The following is a 24,782-nucleotide window of genomic DNA, read 5'->3' as shown; positions in this document are numbered from 1 at the left end:
ATTTAATCTTCTTTAGTACTAACTACAGAATAATTCTGTGTGTGCTGAAAAACATTGTATTCTATTTCTTTTTCCACAGCCTGCTAAAATAATTACTTTTGGTGTTCCTAGCACTCAAAACTATCAGGCATTCTTGAATTATTTTCCCGTTACTCTCCAATCATTACAGACTTAGTCATTTATGGCTATTCGTCATCTACATCTGTAAGAAATTCTGGCCATGACAGCAATTCCATGTGAGATACTATGCCACAAGAACGGACCAGCATGCATTTGCTACTAAAAATGAATAGTTAAACAAGCATTTTGTTTATACATGACATAAGTCTGCCAATTTCTTGTAAAGCTTCTCAAATGTGGAGAATCTAAAGGAATAAGGTGATACAAATGCTGACTTCTTTACACTTTTACTCAAATGAGGTCAGACAGTAATATTTAGCATAGCATCTGCAGATTCCCTAAAACACTTGGTCTTTACGTGTACATGTATTATAGCAAAGTTGAAATGTTTCTGGTTCTGCGTAACTCCAAAAAGAAAAGCAAGTACATGCAGAATTTGTTGAAAGGAAAATTCTCAGATTTATCAGTTTCATTTCACAAGAAGACAAAACACTCCCCCCTCCCTTCCCCTTAGAAGACCCATATTAACTACACAGCTTCACCTGACGTAGACGTTTATTTGATGTTCCTGGACTGGTTTTTCTTAAACTGCAAAACATCTGCAGAGCTTTCATCCAGTCCTAAGAGAGAAGGATGTGGAATAGTGTAATGAAACAAAGTCAGACAGTGATTCTTGCAATGGGCTAGACATTTAAAAAGATATGTTGAATATCTCGACTATTCCCCTAGCTTAATGTTTTATGCAATTCCAAGGTATTCAAATTTGTTAAAAATTCTTATCCTTAACAAGCAAATGCAAAAAGAATTTGCAAATCCAAACCATTTTCTATTTTGGAAATATCAAGCATTGCTAATGAGATCTATACAGCGTGACTTTTGTCAATTTTCCAAGCTAGTAGTATTACATTAAATTACAAAGGGCATATAAAATGAAGCAAAACTTGTTTGCTTCAGAGAAAATATCAGAACTATTTGTCTTGTTAACTGATTTTTCTCTCCAGTATTTCTGTATTGCAGTCTTAGTACTTGTATACTTCAACCAAAAACTACAGCAGCACTAAACAACAAGAAGTATACCATACACCCCCCTTTTGTCTGCTCTTCGATGCATAAAGCAGAACAGATAGATGGATTTCATTTCAATAAAGAAAACACACAGGTTATCTAACACCAAACTGACTATGGAACCTTTGTGCATTTTTTTTTTTTTTTTTTTAAATCAAATAAGCTGCTAAGAGGCACCGCCAGCTTACCAAGTCGCCTCTGAAAAAGTCACAGGAGTGTAAGAAAGTTCCTAACAGAAGAGCTTTGTACAGGGTATTAGCTTTGGAACATCATCTACTGCAGCTCTTCTCAACTAGACCCTTCTCAGCTTGAGTTAGGTTTCAGCTTGCTAAACCTTCCACGGAAGGAAAAGCTTTCAACTGCACTGCACAGTGTTTTAATGGATTTCTTTTCTTGTTCTAGTAAGGAGTAGTGATCAAAAAAACAAAGGCCTCCGAAATACTGTAAATTTACAGAAATAACTCCTAGATGCACAGTATACCTTAATACTCACTCATAACAGGAAAACCTATCCCCTTAAATGCCAAAACTTACAGCAGTGAGAACAATGTGCCACTACAAACACAGTGACAGTAGCGTACCACCCCTCACATTCACTTATGCTTTGTACTTAAAGACTACACATAACCCACAGGATGGTTGCTTTGATATTTATTTGCATTACACAAGAACCATCATGTTTTCCAGAATATAGGAATAAAACTAGTCTTCTATATAAAATGTTATAAAGTAAAGAAAGCAGGAGCTTCTCAAAACAGAAGCTTCTGTTTCAGAAGCTTCAGAACTACATTAAGATTAATGTAAAAAATTACATAATGTATATACTCTCAATTACTATACTGCATGCTGCTTCTAAAGATAGTACATTAAGAGTTGCATGATAAACATCACTGAAATATTCTTACGTCATGTCAGTAACTTCCATGAATTTATAATAAATTAACAGGAAAATTTGCGCTTTTCTGTGCATACAGTACTGGAAGAATACTAAATTTATATAACCCTTAATGCACTGGTGAATAGCAGCCTATTACAAGTGTTTTAAACAGGTTTAATTTGATTCCTATTAAATCACATGCAAAGCTTAACTCCTGATGGAACCTGTATATATCAGAACTGTGACCTTATTAAATAAAAACAATGTTTTTATCTTGCATATGCTCTCCTGCTGGTAAGTGAGTTTCAGAGCATTAGGCTCCTATCTTACAACTCTTAATCAACAAATCCAACTGCTAGAGAGGTAGAAACTAAATGATACTGACTGAAAACAGAAAATCTTATTTTTCATGAACAATCAGGGCCCAAAGCTATGAAAAAACATCAATTTATGGACAGGAAAAATAGCTGCAGAAGGCAGTCATTCCACAGACTTTGGTCACAGGGCTCACGTACATTTTACTGTGTATCAGGAAAGTGCTCTCCAAGAAAACTCCCAAACGCTGTGCTCTGATTTGCCAATATAGAAAACACTTGGAGAGAAACTTATTTTTCTGTACTGAATTATAACAGAAGAGACGTTCTCCAAAAAACATTAAACAACATAATGGATGTTCAGTCCTCGGCACCTGAACCTGTCCAAACTAGAAAAAACACAGGTAGGCAGGTGCTGGATTCTCAGCAATAGTTTCCCTCATCTATCTCCTACTACTGCATTGTAACACCTGCTAATATAGACTTAACCACTACCTATTTGTGGTATACTTGGTTCCTGCTACAGAATGGTGGTATCATTGAACACTGCAAGGCAAACAAATCACTTTTAAAATTATATTTACCAACAAAAGCTCTCACCTGTGCTTGTTCTGGAGTTTCGCCTGCAAAGTAAAAGATGTAATGCTCTTCACTAAAGTGCTGAACTACTATCTGAAAACAGTTTGGCCTTAAAGATAAACAAAACAAAAAGATGTTTTATTAATCTTCATAATATTGACAGACACCTTTACTTATTAATCTCAGACTGGGCATCAGGAAGCCTTTCTTTACCCTGACGGTGGCCAGACACTGCAACAGGCTTCCTAGCGAGGTGCTGGGCGCCCTGAGCCTGTCCAAGAGGCATTTGGACAGTGCCCTCAGTACCGTGCTTTGACTTCTGCTCAGCCCTGAACTGGTCAGGCAGTTGGACTGGTTGATCTCTGAAGGTCCCTTCCAGCTGGAATGAATTAAAATGACATTTACACTGGACTAATTTTTCTGCTGATTGTCTGAAAGGAGCATTGAACATGGCATCAACGTGGGGTGAGCACAACTCTAGCAACAGCACCCTCGGAGAAAGGAGAGACTGGACGGACTCCAACAACAAAACTTCTCCCATGTTTCAAAGCTACATTTTGGTTTGAACACGTTATGTAATTTTAGGAAAATAGTGTTTCTGTACAGCTAGTTTGGTTTTGAGCAATAAGAAACTTTTAAAATGTTTTATAATGAATATGCACGTATACTATCTTGTAGTCTAAGCAAAAAACTAATCATCTGAGAACTATCTGGGTTGAGGACTATTCCCACAAGCTTTTTAAAACAAGCAGAAGTTCAGCATTAGTTCCCACAATTAATGACAAGTTAAGGATTTGTTCTTTCGGGAGCTCAGGGAATGGCACTAACATAACGAATCCTCTATATCCTGTGTTCCACAGGTCTCAAAACTAATAAAATGTGTATTGGAGCACACACTACTCATCTGATGTATGTCGCAGAATCACAGAAGCATCTAGGTTGGAAGCGACCTGTAAAGTTCACCTAGTCCAACCTCTGACCTAACACTAACAAGTCCACTAAACCACATCACTAAGCTATGCTTTAGAGGCTTGTATGTATCACACTCCAAAACCTTAAACATAACCATGGTGTCTTTGCCATTTTGTATAACCCCACTCATTTGTCAAAAAGACTATCAAAAATCTTTATGTTGTTAAATTATAAGCTATTGCAAGTGCACACTTCATTCACAAACTTCCACGTTATGTTCGAATGAATTTAGCTGTCCTAAACACAACATTACAAGGAGGATCTTATTTCATTTGCAATGGCATGTCACTCTTCAGTTCCTCCATCCACTTCAGTGCCTGGTGAAACGCCGACATGGCATTTTGTCTCCATGCCACAGAAGGGTGGGGGAGAGCAGGATGTAACCAGAGCTGGGCCTACTTAAATCACTGCCCCCAAAGAAACAAGCAAAACTACAGACTTCACTGTACTTCTGAGAAAATGATAAAAGAAGCGTTTGTATTGTTTTCCTTTTTGTTTTTTTTTTTTTCCTTCTCCTAATACCAGCTACTTAAAGTATAGGAGGAACTTTATCTCAGCTACAGTTCCTTATTAGCAGCTTCCTGAGGTGATGCAACCATGCATCTTCTTCTACCCACATTTAGTACCACTGACTCTCCAACTTCATTTTAAAAACAGCACAGGGGTTTTTGGAAGCTGCTTAAGAAAGGTCACCATTAAACAAACTTCTTCTTTAAAATGTACACCAAAGCTTCCTTTGTAATTGCTATCTCACATGAGGAACATTTCTGTAGTAGTGTTGTTTTTTTTTTTTGGTTGGTTGTGTTGTTTTTTTTTGTTTGGTTGTTTTTTTGTCTAGTCTGCTACACTTTATTTATATGTATGCTCCTCATCCATTAGTTTAATGGGCTTTTAGAATGTAAGAGTGAAAAAACCTGGTGGAGCAAAAATCTTTCCAGCTTAAGAAACACCACTAATTTTAAACATGTATGTTCAAGGGCGGTTTTTTGTTTTGTTTTGTTTTTTTCAAAAAAAAATCACATGAAATTGGCTACAAATCCCCTTTGATTAAATAATAATACATGGCTTTTACCAGAATTTCTATTTAATTATTTTAAATCTGACACTTTTAGGAGTAAGCATTCATGTTTCTTGTATATAGCTCTAAACAGAGGTCAGTGGACTTGTATCTAAAGTATTAGAGTAAGTAAGATTTGATCTGAAAATTAACTGAGTATAGTTTTTGTTTTTGAAAAAATTTATAAGGATGTTGACTTATGAATTAACTTTTAAAGTTGGTCTGATCTAACAGAAGTACTCATTCTTAAATACAAAAACACTTACAAACTCTGCTTAACCAAGTTAGCTTTCAACTGCCTATCAAAGAAATTTAGATCTTTAGGAATTTAAAAAAATTCCAAATTCCTTGTCAATTCTTGGTTCAAAAGATTAAAACCCTGAGCATTCACTATTTCTAATGTGTAGAAGATGAAACCCTGAGCAATTATTACACTCAATATTCAATAATGCGAACGCTTGAATCATTATCACACCCCATTTCAAAATAAAGCTTTAATGCTGAATACTGAAGTTTTACCTACAAGCTGTTTATGAACTCTTGCTAGCAGCTCAGTATGAACCAAGAGTTACAAGGCAAGTCAAAGCAACCTGCTCCCTGGCAACATATTGCACATACATTGTACATGCTTCAAATGTACAGTCAGTTCTCCTGCTGCACATATAAGAACCAAAAGCCAGCATCCTACCTGCCAAACAAACTGTCATGTACTCCGTAGACGGAACACACACTAAGGTCTATTAGTCCTTTGGGTTTCGTGGCTCGCTTTTCACTTTCAAAATAAATAAGCTGGGCATCGTTTCCCTCTAATATAAAGTACAAGTTTTTCCATCTTTTTCCTTTACCTGTAGAAAAGCAAAGTAAGAAGTTAATAGAGTATTCTGAAGAAAATGGAAATTTTGTAAATGAAGATAATGGAACAGAGTAGTAAGCTTTTGTCAAACTGCAAACAGAAGAACAATATATAACTAATCACAACAGGTATATTATCAGTATAAATACTCAGTATTATGCAACATATAGCTAAATCTAGACCCTTGTCATAAATCAGGTGCAGCTGCAAAAGGGTCTCTAAACGTTTTCACCAATTTCAACAGGATTAAGGAAGTGTATATGAGCTGCCTGGACAACTGGTTCAGATCAGCAGGAAGACTCTGTATGCATATAGCTTACAAATAATGTCCTGATGCTGTGATCTCATTTATTACAACAGTTTTAATTAAGAAATAAAGTCTTGACATGAGAAAATTATTCACAAACTTTGACCAATTTGTAACAGTATCTTAACACACCCATCTGCAATAATTTGGCTAGTTCCCCTTGTTTCAGAGAAAACATTCTCTGAACTTTGATAGATAAGAACGTTCTGGAACTAATTCTTATGAGTCACATGTAAGTTTGCGTTTTAGAAAAATGTTCAGCCTTAACATTATGCTTTGATCATCACAAATCCACCACAAGCTTTAATGAATGAGTACCAGTATTGTTTTTGAAACGATGACTAACATCCAGTTACCACACTGTCTGCTGGATGAAGAGTGATTTCATTACAGTTGTTCCATACGCAGCTATGGGCATCTCTCTACACCTGCTCAGTAATCCTGTTTGCACTTTTAAAGTATATCATTACCCCATTTAACTAGACTTCTTCTCTTCATTCTCATCCAATGCCTCACTCTGCCACGTCCCTGTACAGCTTCCCTCAGAATTAAACTTCTCAATAGATGTTTTCCTTGTTCTGTTTGTAAGATCTATGATTTTGTGCTTTTTCCTTTTTTTTTTTTATTATTATTTGGCAATATTTGACTTCATACTTTTTTCTCACTTTTTGCTTTCTACCTACATTACTATCTATAATTTATCCTTCTAGCTGCAGTCTCTGTCATTTATGTCATCAAATCTTTTGTTATTGTTTTTTTTTTTGTTTCCATTACAGTGATTTAAAAAAAGTAAAAACAAACACTTTGTAAATTACTAACTGCTCCAAAACCTTAAAGACTTGCCCAGTGGCAGTTCTTCAGGCATATAAAATAACACATCAGTCTACTTTTGATCCTTTCATTGCACATTATGGTGATGGTATCAGTGTCAGATCCTCCAAAATGTTGTTATATATCTTGTACATAAAAATATTTTAAAAAAAATTTAAACATACAACCTAACTTGGACTAACGAAAGAGCTGTACAAATGAATTGATTTGTACTATTCTAGCTCTAATATATTCTGTCTGCAAGAATTTTTTTGAGTTCCATATAAAATACTTTTAATGAAAATGCATCTTGTTAAATTAGTTTGAAAGCTAACTTTGACAAATATGTCTAGTTGTAGTGCCGTACTCTGATTTTTTTTACAACAAAAAACTCCAAAACAATATTTTCACACTGCATATAGTTTTGTGTATTATCTATTTCTATTCATACGCAAGTCAAGGAAAGAAACTTCAACACTCTTTACATACATTCTACAGCATTTTTCCCACTTTAATTTTGTTCTTTGTAGTAGCAGTATTATACACTAAATCCACTGTATGTGTGCCCAGGTCTGTTTAAAAAAAAAAAAAAAAAACACCAAACAGAACTCACTTTTTTTCAAAAGATAGCCTTTTTTGACAATATTTTTATAAAAAGCATCCTTTGTTTTGCGACGAATTGTATTGTAGATTTCTTTTCCATCCACCGTATCATTAAGCACTTGCTCTTGGTGCTAGTAAACAAGGAAGAAAACATATTTTAGGCTCAGAAACCACCATTAAAAAAAATCACATACTGAGGCTGCAAACAAGATCATCTTACTACCAAATCTTTAATACTGTTCTCTATGCTGCTTTATTAAAACCCATGAATTTTTAGTAATATACTCTTGCTAGAAATGTAATTTAACTGTTTTCTGTGGAATTATTAGACCAGAGTCATGATAAAAGTTATCAATACAGACCAGCTGTAATAAGGTAACATCTGTGTATTTTTGCCATTAAGTAGAAAGCAGCGTGTTTCACGGTGATTTCTGTAAAATTTATGGAAGTCCTGAAAGATTTATCTAGCGCCTGTCTTCTATCAAGGCTTTTTAGGCAGAGTAATCAGGGACAAACTCTGAAGCAACAAGAACAGTACACATCTCAATTAAAACCAATACGCCCACAGAGTTGCACAGACCCTCATTCGCCTCATTAAAATTCACGTCTTCTAATTGGATAGAACTCTTAACAGAATACAACAGAAGAAAGCAGAAACACGAGACAGAAAAAAGGATAAATCACACAGAAAACTGTAAGATCTGGAAAAGCAAGTTAACAAATGGGAACGGCCAAAAGCCAAGCTAAGTTTGACCTTACCTAGCAAACTGATCAGCAAAAAGTCTTTCACCATAAGAAATATGAAAAACAAGACTGTCAAGCAGTGAGAACAGTGTTGAGATAAAAAGTGATAAATGAACTGGCTCGATATTGAATTTCTACTTTTCTTCCTGCCCATCTATGTGTCAGAACTATGGTTCTGAACAATATAGCAAAGGCAAGATGAAAAATATTTTGGTAATACTAACAGGACCTACAATGGAAACAACATCCAGATGTTCATGAACAAGATAATCTCTAACGTAACTACTCAAGGAACAGAGCACAAAACAGATCTAGTGACCATGTCTTTTTAGTGACCTCCATATTGAGGAAGTCCCATCAGATTCATACTAACAGTAATCAAAACTTCCCAACTTTTTTTTCTTCAAAAACACAGAGCATGGCAGCATGTGGAAGGGAGGTAATACATGGCCAAACCTTAAAATTAACTACCAGTCACTAAATTTTCAAACAAAGAAAACTCACAAACATTACTTTATGTTATTTTAAATTATTCAGAAGTCTTATGCAGAAAATTATTAGTAAAGGAACTCTAAGTGCATGTGAAAAAAAACTAAAATGAATACAATTACTACTATGGTCCAAAAGGAGTTATGGAGCATGAGGAAAATCACTAGCAAAGCCTTCAAGGATTAGTCTCCAAATTCACATCTGCATTGGGGAGCATCAGTGACACAAGACTATCAGTGACACAGGGAAGATGGAAATAATAAGATGCAAGGCTACTAATGCAACATAAAAGTTGCATTTTTTGATACCTACCACTAGAAAATGAGAAATAGATGAGAAATCTGAATGCCTGAGTCATTTACAGGATGACTGAGCTATAAACAGAACGTAGCTATGACAATGTATTGGCTTTGGTGGGGACAGTTCTTTATTTTCATAGCAGTTCATGTGGTGCTGTTTTGCATTTGTGACTAAAACAGCTGATGATGCACCAGTGTTTTGTATATTGCTAAGCAGTGTTTGCACAGCACCAAGGACTTCTCTGTTTTTCACTCCGCTCCAGCAGCAGACTGGGAAACAGCAAGAAGCTGGGAGTGGGCATAGCTAGAACCAGAATAGATGGCAGTAGGGCAACTATGAGAATGAATGGTATGAGACAATATTGGCTTTGATATGCTTGGCTTAGTGAGAATATAGGAAAGGATGAACTTTTGTGATGGGGCAAGAGTGTTCCAGAATAAACCCTGCAACTCAAGATTTTCTGCATCTACAAGTTTCTTCCAGCAGAACAAACAACTCAGGGACAAAAGACTGGAGATTGCTGTGGTTTCCTCCTAACACGTGGGGTTAATGCACAGCACTGCACAGTCAGGGAGCAGAGCTGGGGCACACAGCAGAGGATGAACACCTTGTAGCACAGATAGAGCCTACTATTATTCTGTTGACTACATTCCTACCTTGGATAAGTGAATGCACATGAGGAAAAAAAAAAGAAAATTAGAGATGATGCTGTTTAAATATCACTGGTATCTCTGCTTTAATTCATGTCCTACATTATAAGCAGGCTTGATGATGATGAGTGGGAGGTCATTATCTTCACCAAAGGCTCAGAAATGAAATCTTACCTGCATTGGAACAGGATCTTTAAGGTAATATCCTTCAACAATCTGTTCTTTTCTGTAGTGCTCAATGATGTCAGCAATACTGTTCCAGAAAGAAAAACAGCATTTAAGTGTTAAACTGGTTAGTTTTTCCTGTCTGAGAATCGCTTTCCCTTATAAATCACAGAAATTTGTCAACATTTAATAAAATCAAGTGCTAAACACCAAAATCTCCTTTGCAGCAATGAGAATTTGCTAACATTGAGGAAAAAAAAATCACAAAATTCACAGTGGCTAAAGTTTAAACTCTGCAGATTTGTTTAGTTGCTTAAAATGCCAAACAAGGATGCTTTTTTCCCATACTCAAATAGCACATGTGCTTTACTAGTTCTCCAGCTAAGCTGAAAATTGCTAGTTCATTGATAATAGCTTTCAAAGTCCTAGAGTAAACAGGGAATGGTTCAGACTGCAGTCTATAAAACAATTTCTTCCTAGGAAGGGAAGAGCAGAAAATAGAAAAGGGCTGTAACAGATCATGCAGATTATATTTGGAAATCACTAAATTTTCATGTTAAATTAAATACACAATCAGTAGCACCCCTCTACAGGAAAGCCTGCATCATTATTAGATTCAGATTACACTTTGGAAGGCTCAGGAGACAAACTGACATTCACAAGCTGAAATTCAAGGTAAATGAGTTGCTTAAACTTATTTTTACATTTACTGAAATTTACACTGTAATAAAGAACAGCAACATGAACACTGATACAAATGAATCATTAATATACAAAATATCAAACTGAAAAACAACAACTAAGTAAGTAGAAATATACTGAACATGATTTCTCACTTCACAGGTTGCAATTTTTGCAAATATAACCAAAGCACATTGAAGATATTTTTGACCTATTACAATTGGATACAGCTATGTCCAACACGGAAAAGATATGGTACAGTATAAACAAACTCAAAAACATTTAAATAAAACGGCAAGATATCTTAGCCCACCTTCCTTTCTTCTAAAGCAATGAATTAGTACACACTTGATAAAATAATGAATTGTTCCACATAAAATTTTAGTTATCAGCCTTGCAAAATGACTTTAGTTTCGCTATTATTTAAATGAAATAATTGTAATTTTTATTGAGATATACCTGGTGTATCATTTTCTCTGTAAAAATTGAAAGTTTACCACACTGTATAAAATGACTCCGTCATCGTATCTGGCACGTAAAATAGCTGCTGCCAACATCTCGGTATAAATAAAACAGCATTCAGTATTTGTTCTTATCCATCAGATCAAGAATACCTTGACTATCAGTACCTTCTCTCCTTCCTTGGTTAAAAATGCTGCCAAGAGTTCCTTAACATAGGAAGCAAGTGCCTAATTTCTTCCAATTTCATAAAATGGGCTGAAGAATAAATTCAGCTGTATTTGAGAACTCATTCTGTAGCCAGTGTGCCATATAGACTAGTATTTTACGCCTTGATGGAGTGATTAAGGACTTAGTTCTTAGCCTTCTGCTCCCTGAAGTGAGCTCAGTTTGGGTGGTCATACATATATTGCTTCAACACTAGTGCAGCTGAAACGGCTGAACAAACTGAGCACTGCAAACACATAAAGATACCAGGTATCTCCAGGCAAGACTAGAAACATGACTTAACAAATGATCAGAGCTACCTAACATGTGAGAAGTCAAGTATGAAATCAGACTGACCATAAAACTCATCTAAAGGACAGGAAAAATAAATCATAACCCTTCTCAATGTCTAACAGCAACAAAAACCTTACACAAAACACATTTAGGAAGGTATAAATAAGCAAGGATAAAAAAATCCTTAAGCTTGGTTTAATATACAAAAATAAAGATGATCTCAATAGTACATTACAGTTTCTTTAGTGATTTTAGAATGCAGAGCATAGGGCTTGTTAGGTTCCTCAGGTCTTGGCTACCTATGTAATTTTAAAAGCATCTTATCATTATGAGCAGTATCTTTTTTTTTTTTTTAAATTTAAAGGGTGAATCGATTCAAGATTTTCCAACCACTGACATTTAAAATAATGAAGAATCCAAAAAGCAGAAGCTACAGCCTTCTACACGTTAAGTTATAAAGAAAAAGAATGAACATGTTAGATCCATATTGTTTAGCGTATCAAAACACAGATTTAATTCCCCAGTTGGAAACAAAAGTGTCTTCCAATCAACTATTATATTTTCAGATCATCTTGTCTGCTAAGTTAAAGACAACTTGAAAACTAAATTCCCTCTATAAACTGCTGGGTCAACACTTCTTTGCAGTAGAATCAATAGAAACAAACTAAACCTTAGTATCACTTTTTTTTGTTTGTTTATCTTTGAAAGTCATCTGTTATGTAGGTTGAATTTAGCAAAGAAGGCAGATGGAGAGGACAGAAGAAATGGTCTGGTACGCATCTCCTACCACAGGTTCTAAAATCAGAACTGAAACATCGGTGTTTTTAAAAACAAACAAACCCACAAAAACTGTGAAGCATATGCAAGTTCTCCACAGAACTGCTGCACACGGAAGGCACTTCAGCAGATCACCCACCTGAACCCCCCCCTTGATCACAGCAGGTTGCTCTGGACCTTGGGTAGCATCTCCAAGAGTGCAGACTCCACACTTTTGTGGGCAACATGCTCCTGCATTCAGTCACCCTTCCAGTAAAAGAACTCATTATATCTAAACAGAATTTCCTGTACTTCCTTTTGTGCCCACTGCCTCTTGTCCTGTCACCAGGCATGACAAAGAACTGCCTGGCTCTGCCTTCTTAGCTAGAAACCAAACAGTGCCTGCTCATTCCCTGCCCTCAACAGGACAGGAGAGAACGTGAGAAACATGAAATGCAAACTTTAGAAAACTTGTGGGTCGATACAAAGAGGGTTTAGTAAGTGAAAAGGTGGGGAGGGAGGGGGCAGGTGGAGGGAAAGGCAGAGTGATGCAAGCGCTATCACTCACCACCTTGAACAAAGCAGGCAGATGTCCACACAGACTCTGACCAACAGCCACTGGAAAACCAAGCACCCCTTCCAGTTTTTATTGCTGAGCATATCTTTGATCAATTTGTGCCTCTGGGAAACACAGAAAGCCACGATGCTGTGCAAGCACCACCCAGCAAAAGCCTAAATGCTGCTGGTCTCGCCAACACATTTTTAGTTACAAATCCCAATCACAGCACCATACTGGCTGTTGTGAAGAAAATGAACTTCATCCCAGCCAAACTCAGTACAGGCACCAAGAACTGACTTTGCCAGTTTTTCCATCAAAACGTAAGAAGGAGACTGTTAACAGAGAAACTTGTTATCCATGGAATAAACAAGAAGATCACAAAAGTTACGTTGTTTCCTGAAGTTCATGGGAAAATATGATTTTATTATATAGCCAAAATAATTCCTCTGATAAAAACGCCATATATACGCTATATATTTTGACCCTCAAGCGGTCAGGTAAAAGACTCCGGATTGGCAATTATGTAGAGCTGATGTGAAGATAATGAAATCATGAAAGCCACCTCTTCACAACAGACTGCAACTACAGTCTATTAATCATATTAATTTATATAAAAATCTAAGAAATTGACATACACAGTGGTGGCAGCACATGGAAATGCGTAAGGTTAGTGGAAGAAACAGTCTACCTATGCAGCACAATAGTAGATGCCTGAGATGCACCCAGCACCATTTTCCCCACGATCACCCAGAACAACTCTGCCGCACATCTGAAATACAAGGAAACATACTACTGCGTGCAGAGGGCACCAAGCTTCCAGTCCTGTGTCTGGATATTCAAACTACCCGAGAAATAAAACTTATTTTAAGTTTCCTTAGTATTCTTTAGATTATTTTTTTTTGTATGAAAGATCTTGGACTATAATTTATTGAGAACTTAAGCGTAACCAATCCTGTGCAAATTAAGAGCAGATCGGTTGTATTCTATTTGATTTTTTTCACACTGATTACAATTACCAAAACTGCAAGAGAATAACATTTAAAAACAACTCTACTGCCAAGGGTTTTTATTTTTATTTTTTAAAGATGCAGTCTAATAGCAGCATCAGAATTTAAAAGAGGTATCTTGCAAACACCTAATGAAACAGCTCAGTATAGAAAAGGTTAGACTACTGGGACCAAACATGCATTTAAACAAACAGCAGCATTTCCCTTAAGCCAAAATTTTCAACCTGAGGACAAACACTAAATTTTAAGATAAGCCACATAAGATAATCTGGAGGAAAGAGTTCTCCTGTGATAAATGTATTTCATATAGATACTTCAAGTGAATTCAGCATTGGGAAATTAATTTTCTGAAGTAGTAACTTAATGCTGTAACTTTCTGAAGGTGTGCTATTTAATGCTGCAAAACCATTTGAGACTAATTTGACTTCCACTAATTTGCTAATTAGTTTTGCATCACCAGCGGCGAGGGCTTCTGGCCTACCATCCTCCTAACAAGCCATGTAACTACAGAATGGGCAGGAGCTTTTACCTGCATGAAAAGCTGGCACTGCAGCCAGCTCAGTTTTCAATGAGGATGTCTGGAGGCCAGACTGATTAATGTACTCAGGCAGCCTGGGTGTGGGATATGCACAGATTCATAGGTTCCAATTGCTTAGCCTCACACCTTTGTCCATTACAAAATGTGAAAAAAAATCCACAGTACTTCTTAGTTAGGAGACCTGAACATTTGAGAATGAGTGAGAGAAATTCTCTACTGGGATGAAGAATGCCCTGGTTCTAGGTGAACAAGACTAGAAAAGTTCTGATTGTGTGAAAAGATGGAGGTGAGCTATTACTACTGAGAAGTCTTACATCTACAAAAACTCTAAAAATATTATCACGGATAGAACTGCATTGATAGCTTTTCCCATGGAAATGGGTAATATCTCTTGTAATCTACTTTTCTTTTTGTACAGATTACTGTATTGTTGTACTACTGGCAAAACAAACACATTCTAAGTTTCCTCACTCTAAATGAAGTCATCTGCAATTCTTACCAAACTATCACTCAGACATTATAATACCATTTAATAACTTTATCCAACAATTAAGGTTTTTTTTCCCTTATTGGCAAATATCCTTTTCTATTATTTACACTCTGAAATCTCTGCTGAATATCTCATACAAAACTAACATCCTCTTTCAAAGAGAGAAGAACCAACATTACAAATCGTAGCTTCCAAGACAATACATTTTCTTAATTACACCTCCACATATGATCCACGACTTTGTATGAAGAAACTGGTTTGCAGAACAATTCAAAAAAAAAAAAATTAAAAAAAAAGCTATGCTTCGGTTTCAAGAACTTCTCAGTTACAAGTAACTGTTAAGCAAGTTAGGTGAAATGCTGAGTATGCTGTTGAGAAAACTAAAGTCTTATGCCAGTAAGTAATTATCAGGAACAAAGTATGCAGTTTCTTTACACAAGCATAAAGTACACACATCTTCTTATCATTAAAACTTACCTATTATAATATCTGCCTCCCATCATAAACTGATTGTTTGCAGTTGGACATATTTTAAATCGCTGAATATTTTCACTGGTCCGAAAATAAAGTGAATAATCACCAGGTGTATTATCTGAAGGTCTCACAAGAAAGCTGCACACTTGACCAACTGAAAAGATATCACAATAGTGTTATTTACTGTTACTTTTCTTACAGTATCATTTATGAGCCCTCATCAAATCTCTTTCTGCATAAATTAACAAGAATTGCACACTTCAAGGAGAGAGACAAAGCCTAGGAGGTAAATTCCAACACAGATTCCAAATCAGACAAAGTAATGCTAAACTCCCAAAGTTAATACAAATCAATTTAGCTGCAGCTGGCTACCCACCTACCTAAGAACGTTTAAAAAAAATTAGGTGTTTTCAAAAATTAATGGTGTTTGTTCTTATATTTGAAGTATTCTATTTAACAGCATGGGTCAAAAATGTTCATGTTTTCATTTAAAGAAATACTTCGTCTACAAAAAGACCCTTTGGGTCCATAACTATTTTTTTTCCTGAGAAATATTATATTACCAGCCCATAATAGTTTTTAATACATGTATTAATCAAAAAGAATGTCACTCAAAATTTTTAAATTAACTGTATTTGAGAATTTAAATACACTTGACATTCATAGAAGTTTTATTTCAATGTAGTATTCTATTGCAATAACAACCGGAGTCTGGTCAAACTAAGACACTCCTAAGTTCAAACATAAAAGCAAGTTTTGCCACAAGTTAAGATAAATAAGATTGCTTTGTGCTATTTGACTACCACTATACCAGAAGTGCAAATACCTGTCATCAGCAAATTGTAAGCCTCTTGTTTGGAGATCTTCCCATGGAACCATCTTAACAAAGATGAAGAGAAAAATTAGAAAGCAAGACTACAAGCTCTCTTTTTTTGGTTGTGATGGCATCCAAGGCACCTATGGACTGATCTTTATTTAAGAAGACCTAACACACAGGCAGGTAAGATTATGCTGCTTAATGCATAACGTTCTACCAACAGCATGAAAAAGCTAAGATTAACAGATTCATTATTGTAATGGTACTTTGCTCTCTCCAGCATTTATAGTTGAGTAGATCTGAACAGGTTACCTCTGAAGTAAACACAATCCTAATGAAACACTCCAATGTGCATACTTTGGCTGTTAAGTGATCATACAGGGATTCATTGATGATTTTAACACTGCAAAATCCCTTAATTATAGGCTTTCGAGACTTGCAAGACTTTCATGTCAATTATCTGTGCATCTTTAGCAGCTAATATAGAAATATTTTTTTCCTAACACAAAAAAAATCAGTATCTTCTGTTCATCTTCCCAAAAATCTGTAAACTTCAGCTATGAGGTTTCCAATCAGTTATTTTATGATTCATTTTTAATTTAAAAAAAATAAAAATCCTTACATTTTGCCTTCATGTGGATCTTCTTCTCTTCCCTAATGAGAAAATTAACATATTAAGTGCATGAAAACAGTACAAATTAAACTATGAAGTTCATTTTCTGAACTAAGACCTTCTGTAGAAAAAAACAAACACATTATGTAGCCTAAGATATTTTGAACTAAAGGGCTTATTGCACTTCTGTGAAAGTTTTCCTCTTCATTCACGAAGTGAAAATTCAGCCAAAATACAATACTTTAGAGGATTTTATTTGTTGTATTTCAAACTTTTCTTAAGAGACAGTAAGTTTTAAAACTCAGCTTTCTTAAGGTTAACTTCACCACTGATATAAAAGTCTCCAGTTTAATATTCTAGTAATACCAGTTCAATTTAGCCATTCACATTGTCACTTGGATCTGTAAGAAGCAGCTGCAAGTAACTCCACTAACAGCAAAATACCTATGCTACACAGGAAAACATCCAAAGCAATGCTAAGCTTTAAGAAAAAAATAAAATAAAAAGCTCTTGCTTAGCAAGTCCTTTAAACTGTCTCTTCTCTTGCAGTAAACTCTGTTACCTGCAAGTCACCTGGTTAACTTCTCAAGTTAGCATATACCCTTCCAGGTACAACTAGTTCACTAACATTTTCTATGTATTGACCTTAAAAGAAAGGCCTGCCACAACATAAAACTATACCCTGTACAGTTTGCCACAAAACATTCACAACCATAAGACACAAATGCAATTATATGACCAGCAGATTCTTTACAAAGACAGCTGAGTTTATGGAACTGCTTGGCAAATTTGCAGTACCATTCATTTGTATTTCTTTGGACAACATGCGAGTAAGTGCTTTTTTGATACTGGATAGGGTTTAAATGTTTTTCATAGTTTTTTTAAAACCACTAGATCCAATTACCAGGCTCAGAAAAAAATCTTGTAACTGAAAATGAGGCAGTTAAGTGTCACTGATTTCAGTAGTTTACATATATTTATTTATATGCACACACATAGAGATATATACACAAAGATTTAAATATAAAATTACTTACCACTTCTTCTACCAGGTCTTCTACAATAAGACCTTGTTCATCTGTACGAAGGTTTGTAACCCACATCCAGCCATCTTCCAATTCATTATGGACAATAAACATGTCTCCTTTAAGGAAACTAAAGAGAATTACAGTAATAACAAAGTTAGAAATACAATCACAATACAAGCTTTAATGAACACAATGAATTCTTGAGCAGAATATCAGCAAAACATTTGAGATAATCTGCTTATGAAAATACATGGATATTCCAAGCATACTGTGTGTATGTATTTTTCTCACGGTTTAAGTGGCTATCATATATGAATATTTATATTTCTTTAATTTACATTCAAAATGTAATACATATTTAAATTCTATCAACTTTAAAGCGTACTAACAATGCATAAGACAGAAATAACACAACAGTATTAGAAGATAGTAATACTTTTATTTTTTTGAGATGGACCAAATATAAAACACCAGTAAAGCAATTAAAATGCCATTAGTAGTCTGTAAGAAAATAACACTCCTTTCACTGAAATCTAATCTAGCATAACAGAAGCCCGTGGAACATCTGTTATTTATGTTCTCACACAAGAAAACAAGTGCTACAAAGAGAGTATAGAATAGTTACTGGAAAAGCCATGCCATCAGCTACAAGAAAAGCATAAATAAGAAGCATTAACGTGCCTAAGGGAGCTTCATTACTAGAAGGTTTGGGTAAGTTACTCCTTAAATTATCCCAAACTCAGGTCACACGTAAGCATTTCACTGTAGCATAGCAGGACTTCTCAATCAAGTTAGATGATGCATCAAGGGTACAGGAAGTATCTACATGTATAAGACACTGAAGCTCATTAACTACAAATCCAGTCCAAAATTACACAGCAAATTTCAAAGAACATTTCTCTCATTTGAGATGGCTACCAAAAAAGGCATTAAGATTGTGCATAAAGCCAACAGCTAAAATAAAAAAGCCTAATGGAACATGGAATTAATTCATCTGCTAATGAACCTAAGCTGTAAGAATGGGTGGTGGCCAGTAAGAGTACCCTACATCAGCTCTATTATGAAGAACTAACTACACGGTAAGTTGCTGCATGGATGATATGCTGAAATTAATCCTGCAATGCTATTAACTTTAATATCCTCATCAGTATTTACAAAGTTTTCGGTCAAGATTCACTGAGTCACAGAGTGCATTTATTTGACCCAGAACAAACTGAGAACTTTGTTCCGGGCAATGCCAGGAACAGAATTATTTTAACCATGATCTCATAAGCCTATCACAAAGCTCTGCATTTCAGCTGTATCCTGGAACAGGGAGAAAAGGTATTATTTGCTATCACAATAAAAATTGTAGAAAAGTAACAAAATGTTTTTCTCCTGTAAGTTAAGTGCAGTAAGCACATACTGGACTTGACTGGTATTTTTATTCTTATACGCAGTAAGAAGTTTTACTTGAAATGTGTAACTAGAGTTCCCTCCTTGCCTTACCACCCTCTTCTTCTCCTCCCTTACTTAGAAAATCATCACCTCAATGATAAATATGATCACATTATTCCTTAAGGAGGTCAGGCTGGATTAGGCTGTGAGCTGTGCACTAAGTTTCCACCCTAACAAGGATATAAAGCTCTTATATCTTTTTCTGTATTGCTGGAAATTAGAATAGTTCAGTTGAAAAGGACCTAAAAGGTCATCAAGCCCAACTGTATCTTAGATCAATACTCCTAAAAACAAGCCAATTCCCAATTCACTTGGAACGTTAAATCAGCTTGTGAAACCAAGACAGTCTCATGAGACTAAAAATCAGTGCAAACCTCTTTGAAACCCTCATACTAAATTATTTTTTTTCAATTGGAAAAGTATCACAGAAAAGCATTATCGCTCCAAGTAATTAGCATATGCTGTTCTATTGGAGATGGGACTGTTGGATTTGTTTCCTTCCCACATATGCAGAGTACCATGAAAAATCAACATACAGACAATACTGAAAAAATTAAGGTATCAGTGTTAGAAAGGAAATGAGTAACAATGTAACAAAAAGTTATGATAAACCAGCACAGTTCAGTAACCTTTTAAAGTCTTAAATTACTGGAGATTACACATTGAAATATCATTTGTTCAATACAGACTTTTTGAAAGGAGAAGGGGAAGAGAAAGGAAGCAAGAATCATTCTTGCTTTACTTGAAGAATAGACAAGCAATGAGAACAAAGTAACAGTCACAGGAAACAAAAGTTTCCAAGCACAGACAACAAAATACATACTAGCACATCAGAAGCCTTTGTTTCTTTAATGTTGCTCCTTCTTTCTTAGTTCAAAAAAAGGTACCAAGTATGCTAGTCTCAAATTTTTAGGTAGTCAAGGCTCACATTCTCTCTTTCTGGTGGGAAGGATTACTTTGGCTTGAACTATTTATCTGCTATTAGCTACTTCCTATACACAATTAAGGGAAAAAGCAGCCTAAAACATTTATTTCAAATATTCGTGAGACACTTCTGCACAGAATTTTCTCTCATACAAATTTGCCCTCTTTAAGAAAAACACAGGCCTTTATAAAACTTACCGGAGAAACATAATTAATTTTAGTTCTAACAATCTAATGCAACTTCCCGTACAACACAAAGTAGCATACAGAGAAAAAAAAAAGCATTACTGTTATATCCAACAACAACAAAAACAGAGAAATCATCCTTTAAGCTAACAATATCGTACTGGAAAAAGAGATGTTCATATTGCACATGAATGTATACTTAAATCCTTGTTAGTATCTATACATACTCTGAGAATCTCAGAACTGCTACTACCTATATTAAAACATACCTTATTTCATCAGTTTCTGGCACTTTGGTGTAAGGCAGAATTGCTCGAACTCTCCTTCTGTCCTCCACAGGCTACAATTTAGAAGAGAGCAAAAATAACACTTTTTTCACTGCCTTGTGACTCCTCTCCCCAACACTGTGCTATTCTGAAGAAAAGGATTTGTAATGGTCACCTATATCCCCCAACAGCATTAAGTTTTCCAAGCTTAAAACCACTAAGAATACAATTCGTACACTTACAGCTAGAGAGTTCTCACTTTGTTTCATTTTGTACCGTGAAAGATAATGTACATTCTCATCTTGAGAATACATTGCTAATAAGCTAATTCTCATGGAAATATAATTCTGAAATTTCCTCCAATTACAATGGAAATTTAAAGAACTTGAACTATCAGAAACATTTTTAGGTTTTAAGTTTTGTTTGCATGGTTTTAGCAATGAGAAATTGAAAGATGCCCCATTTTCAGAAACTTTGATTATCCACAGTATGAATATTTGGATATTTTTTTTAGATACATAAAATATCACAAAACAATAAAGGTTGCCTGTATTACAGTGGTACTCCTTACTAGCCAAGAATTACATACATGTATTTTCTTGTTTATGCCTATCCACCTGCAATGCTATTGCTACTTTTGGAGACAACAGCAATATCCAGTATCTAGCTTTCATTAAAAAAACAAAAAAAAAACACTAAACAGCATTTTTTTAATAATCATTTTCCATCAGTAATAATGCATTTTTATTATATTCCTTATACCTCATGATACGTTGAGCCTATGTAGGATGCTCAGGAGCTTTCTGCAGTGATTTTTCTTCTCCAAAGAAAACTATGAGTACTGATTAACGATACCAAGTAAATGGCTCTTAAAAATATTACTGCAAAAATGTTACTACTTACCTCTGGAGGTGCTACTGGAAATAATAGCTTTTCCCCCTTCAATAAACAAGACACATGACTGTAATAACCAATTAAGTCTGAGAGTGAAGCAAAGCGACGTCCACCAATGTAATAGTCTCCACACATGGCAATAATCCTGTTAATAAAAAAAAAGGAAGCTTGACATAAGTAAAACAACCCATCTGTAGAAAAAAATCCCTTTTTTTTTTTTTAAAGCAAAAGAAAATTAGGTAATGTTGAAGTTTTAAAGCAGAGTATCTACATTCAATAAAATACCATATTACAACCTCTCTGTACATAGATGTACAAACCTTAATTAATGGGTATTTCACCTGAAATTACTTATGTCTGTAAAGGAAGGGGAAAAAAAAGACATAAAATTTGCTACAACTAAATGAAATAAACTAAACAGAAAAAAGTAATTAGTGTCCTGGAAAACTGACAGGGTGCTCTAGTAGATGCAACAACACTACCATGTGTATCATGCAGGACATAAATACATGTATGTATTTAATAAATTATCAAATTATTTTCATAATAAAAACTGAACTTGATTATAGAACGCAGAAAATTCAAACATCTTCAAAAATAGTAATTTTCTTGCAGCTAATTTGCTATCCATGCTAAAAATTAAGAAATTACTTTGGAATAATTAAAATATCTTCTTATACTTTTTTTTTTTAATCTGTATTTGCTAATTGTCAGGGAAAAGCTTATGGAACATTTTTGGTATTTTAATACACAAAGAATTCTTTTTTAAAAAGTTTGTTTTATTCTTTCAAGGCCGTGTTTTCCCTAAAATACAGATTCATGAAAACACTGTCATACAAAAAATGGAAGGTACTACATCTGTTCTCATTGCTATTCCATACAAATTCTAAAAGCAGTCAAAAATAACTGATCTAGGCAAAAGGATTAACAGTATCAAAAGCATTCCTGCTATAACCAAGAATCATTTAGAAATGTAAAGAAGTACTTAATTTGAAACAACCAGCGTTTTTGACCAGATAATCCAAAGAAACAACAGGAAGTATGTAAATTGGTGGCATCGACTGGACCTGAGTTTTTCCAGCAATGCAGATGTGACAGCTGCCCTTTGTAACAGCTCACTCACATTCTTAAAGGGTTATCTGGAAAGCAGCTGGGAGCAGGGAATAGATGCTGGCACAGGGACTGAACCGCTCATTCAGTCACACAAAGTGAAAAGGAGACACTCATCTATATAAAAGTTATCATTTCTGGTACAACCATTAAACATCATCTGTTTTTATAAAACCTGCAGCTTCCAATAAATTGTATCACAGGGAGAAAATCCTTCCTATTTTTCTCCAGAATTCTTGTCGCAGAGTGTTAGAATCCTTTCTAAAATATCTTATGGTACACCTCTACAAATGGAAGTCTAAGTGTACATATACTGCTTTTGATCAACTGAGAAAAATATACAAAATAAAGTATAAAAAATAAACAGATTATTAACAAAGTAAGCATATTTTGCTTATTAAGGAAAAACTTAAAATCTAAGAACTCATCTTAATTCTCTCTCCAGTCTCCAGAAGAGGTGAAAATTATCTCAAGGATATTTCAAAATAAATAATAATACAAAGAATAAACGTATCTGAATCTTCCCAGTATTCCACTGCTAATCCCTTTACAATGTTTGGGCACAATTCAAAAAGAAAAAGAAAAAAAAATCAACTGCCACAAAACTTCTCTCTCATCCAAAAATTAGTATATTACTTATCTGCAGCTGCTTTCTTCTGTTTTTACTCCTGTTTTCTTTACCAGGTCAGTAAACTCATACTTTAATAAAATTCTTTCTTCTCAAGCTGTTCTTTGAGCTGAATTATTTCTCCCAACCAATAGTGTAAAATCTAAATAAGGGTGAATCTTCAGAGATGAAATCTGAAGTTTTTAAGCATGTAGCAATGAAATAGAGAGTCAAATAACAACGTAACTTTAAAGGATTTAGACCAGATCTTTTGGCATATTTTCGGCAAGATTCCTTGGTGAATTACTCCATAGAGATTAGGTTCTTATTGAAATACAGTGTTTCAGATTATTATTTCAAGCATAAACAAAAACTTTCTTGGAACACAGAGCCAATATATACAAAAAGACTTCTGTAATCCCAGAAAATCCTGAAGGGCAAGACTAGAAGATAAACATTGTCCTTTACAATATTTGGTATCATGCACTAACTCACTAAAAAATGGGTGAAAATAAATTGTTTTAATAGATCCATATGCTGCCCATCAATCACACGGTACACAAGCATTTTCACCCAAAATGCCGGGATTTTTAGGGAAATAACTGTGGGAAATAATACTTGTAGGAAACAAAAAGAGGAAGATTGTTTAGCAATGACATTTTCACCCATTTCTGGTAGACTGCAATTGGCAAAGATGAAGCTCTGGTGGAGAGAGCGCTTGTACTTTGTGGGAGACAGGAGATTAATCCCTATAATTTGTTTGAAATTACATCAACTGACATTGTTAAGTTTGACAATATTCTTGAGCATAGGACCTGTCTTTTTGTTAAGAAAGAAAAAATGCACATTCAGCAAATGAGATTGAAATGTGTCTCAACTCTGAAGAACAGTATCAACAAAACACAAATTAATTTCCTTGGTATGTTTTATGGATCTTGGAATGAAAGATTATTTAAGCTTGGAAAATACAGTGAGGACCCTTTCCTCAGGGAATTGGAAACTGTTGGAGAACATTTTCTACCTGAGATGCCAGCAACACTTCTATGGTGGGCATGAACCAATATTCAAGTGCCCTGAGGTTGGCTTCAAGAAGGCCTGAGGTTGGCCTAAAGTTATTAAAAATAATGTAGGACTGTAGAGCAATACTAGAAAGAAAACATAAATATAGCTTAATTTTCTGCTACTGCTGGACAGGTACCAGTTCCCAACAGAGTATCAATACAGCTGAAAAGCTGGAATTGTTAGCTCAGATAGCAAGATGCAAACATGAGATACTATTTGTGTGCTACACTGCCTGAATTTAGTGGAATTATGAGCTGATGCCTATGCTAGATCAGGACCTCTGAAATACATTTCACCTCACAACAGACACATCCAATAGCTCCCTACATTTGTATACCACAGACATAGTGGGTCATGCTTTGGTATCCTGGATAATTTGCTTTCAGAAGTTGAAGAGTTTAGTTTGTGTTTGTTTCTATCAAGACCACTGAGAAAGGTTTCTACTACTGACAAAGAAACTTTTCTTCC

General features: G+C 35.1%; 1 protein-coding gene across 1 annotated transcript in view; it reads right to left on the bottom strand.

Moving 5' to 3' along the window:
* RASA1 (RAS p21 protein activator 1) overlaps positions 1 to 24,782 on the bottom strand; it is a 58,857-nt gene that overhangs the window by 19,103 nt on the left and 14,972 nt on the right. Inside the window, exons 3-13 of the mRNA XM_068667953.1 lie at positions 21,545 to 21,680; positions 20,645 to 20,715; positions 17,838 to 17,955; positions 16,810 to 16,841; positions 16,197 to 16,249; positions 15,374 to 15,524; positions 9,915 to 9,993; positions 7,568 to 7,688; positions 5,673 to 5,829; positions 2,977 to 3,064; positions 663 to 740 (exon numbers count right to left, since the gene is read on the bottom strand). Coding sequence (XP_068524054.1) covers positions 663 to 740; positions 2,977 to 3,064; positions 5,673 to 5,829; positions 7,568 to 7,688; positions 9,915 to 9,993; positions 15,374 to 15,524; positions 16,197 to 16,249; positions 16,810 to 16,841; positions 17,838 to 17,955; positions 20,645 to 20,715; positions 21,545 to 21,680 — 1,084 coding nt within the window. The remainder of the gene's footprint in view (positions 1 to 662; positions 741 to 2,976; positions 3,065 to 5,672; positions 5,830 to 7,567; positions 7,689 to 9,914; positions 9,994 to 15,373; positions 15,525 to 16,196; positions 16,250 to 16,809; positions 16,842 to 17,837; positions 17,956 to 20,644; positions 20,716 to 21,544; positions 21,681 to 24,782) is intronic.

This window comes from Anas acuta, chromosome Z (genome assembly GCF_963932015.1).
Source record: "Anas acuta chromosome Z, bAnaAcu1.1, whole genome shotgun sequence".
NCBI lineage: Eukaryota > Metazoa > Chordata > Aves > Anseriformes > Anatidae > Anas > Anas acuta.
The sequence above is the reverse complement of the archived record's forward strand: the minus strand, read 5'-3'. Positions and strand labels throughout refer to the sequence as shown.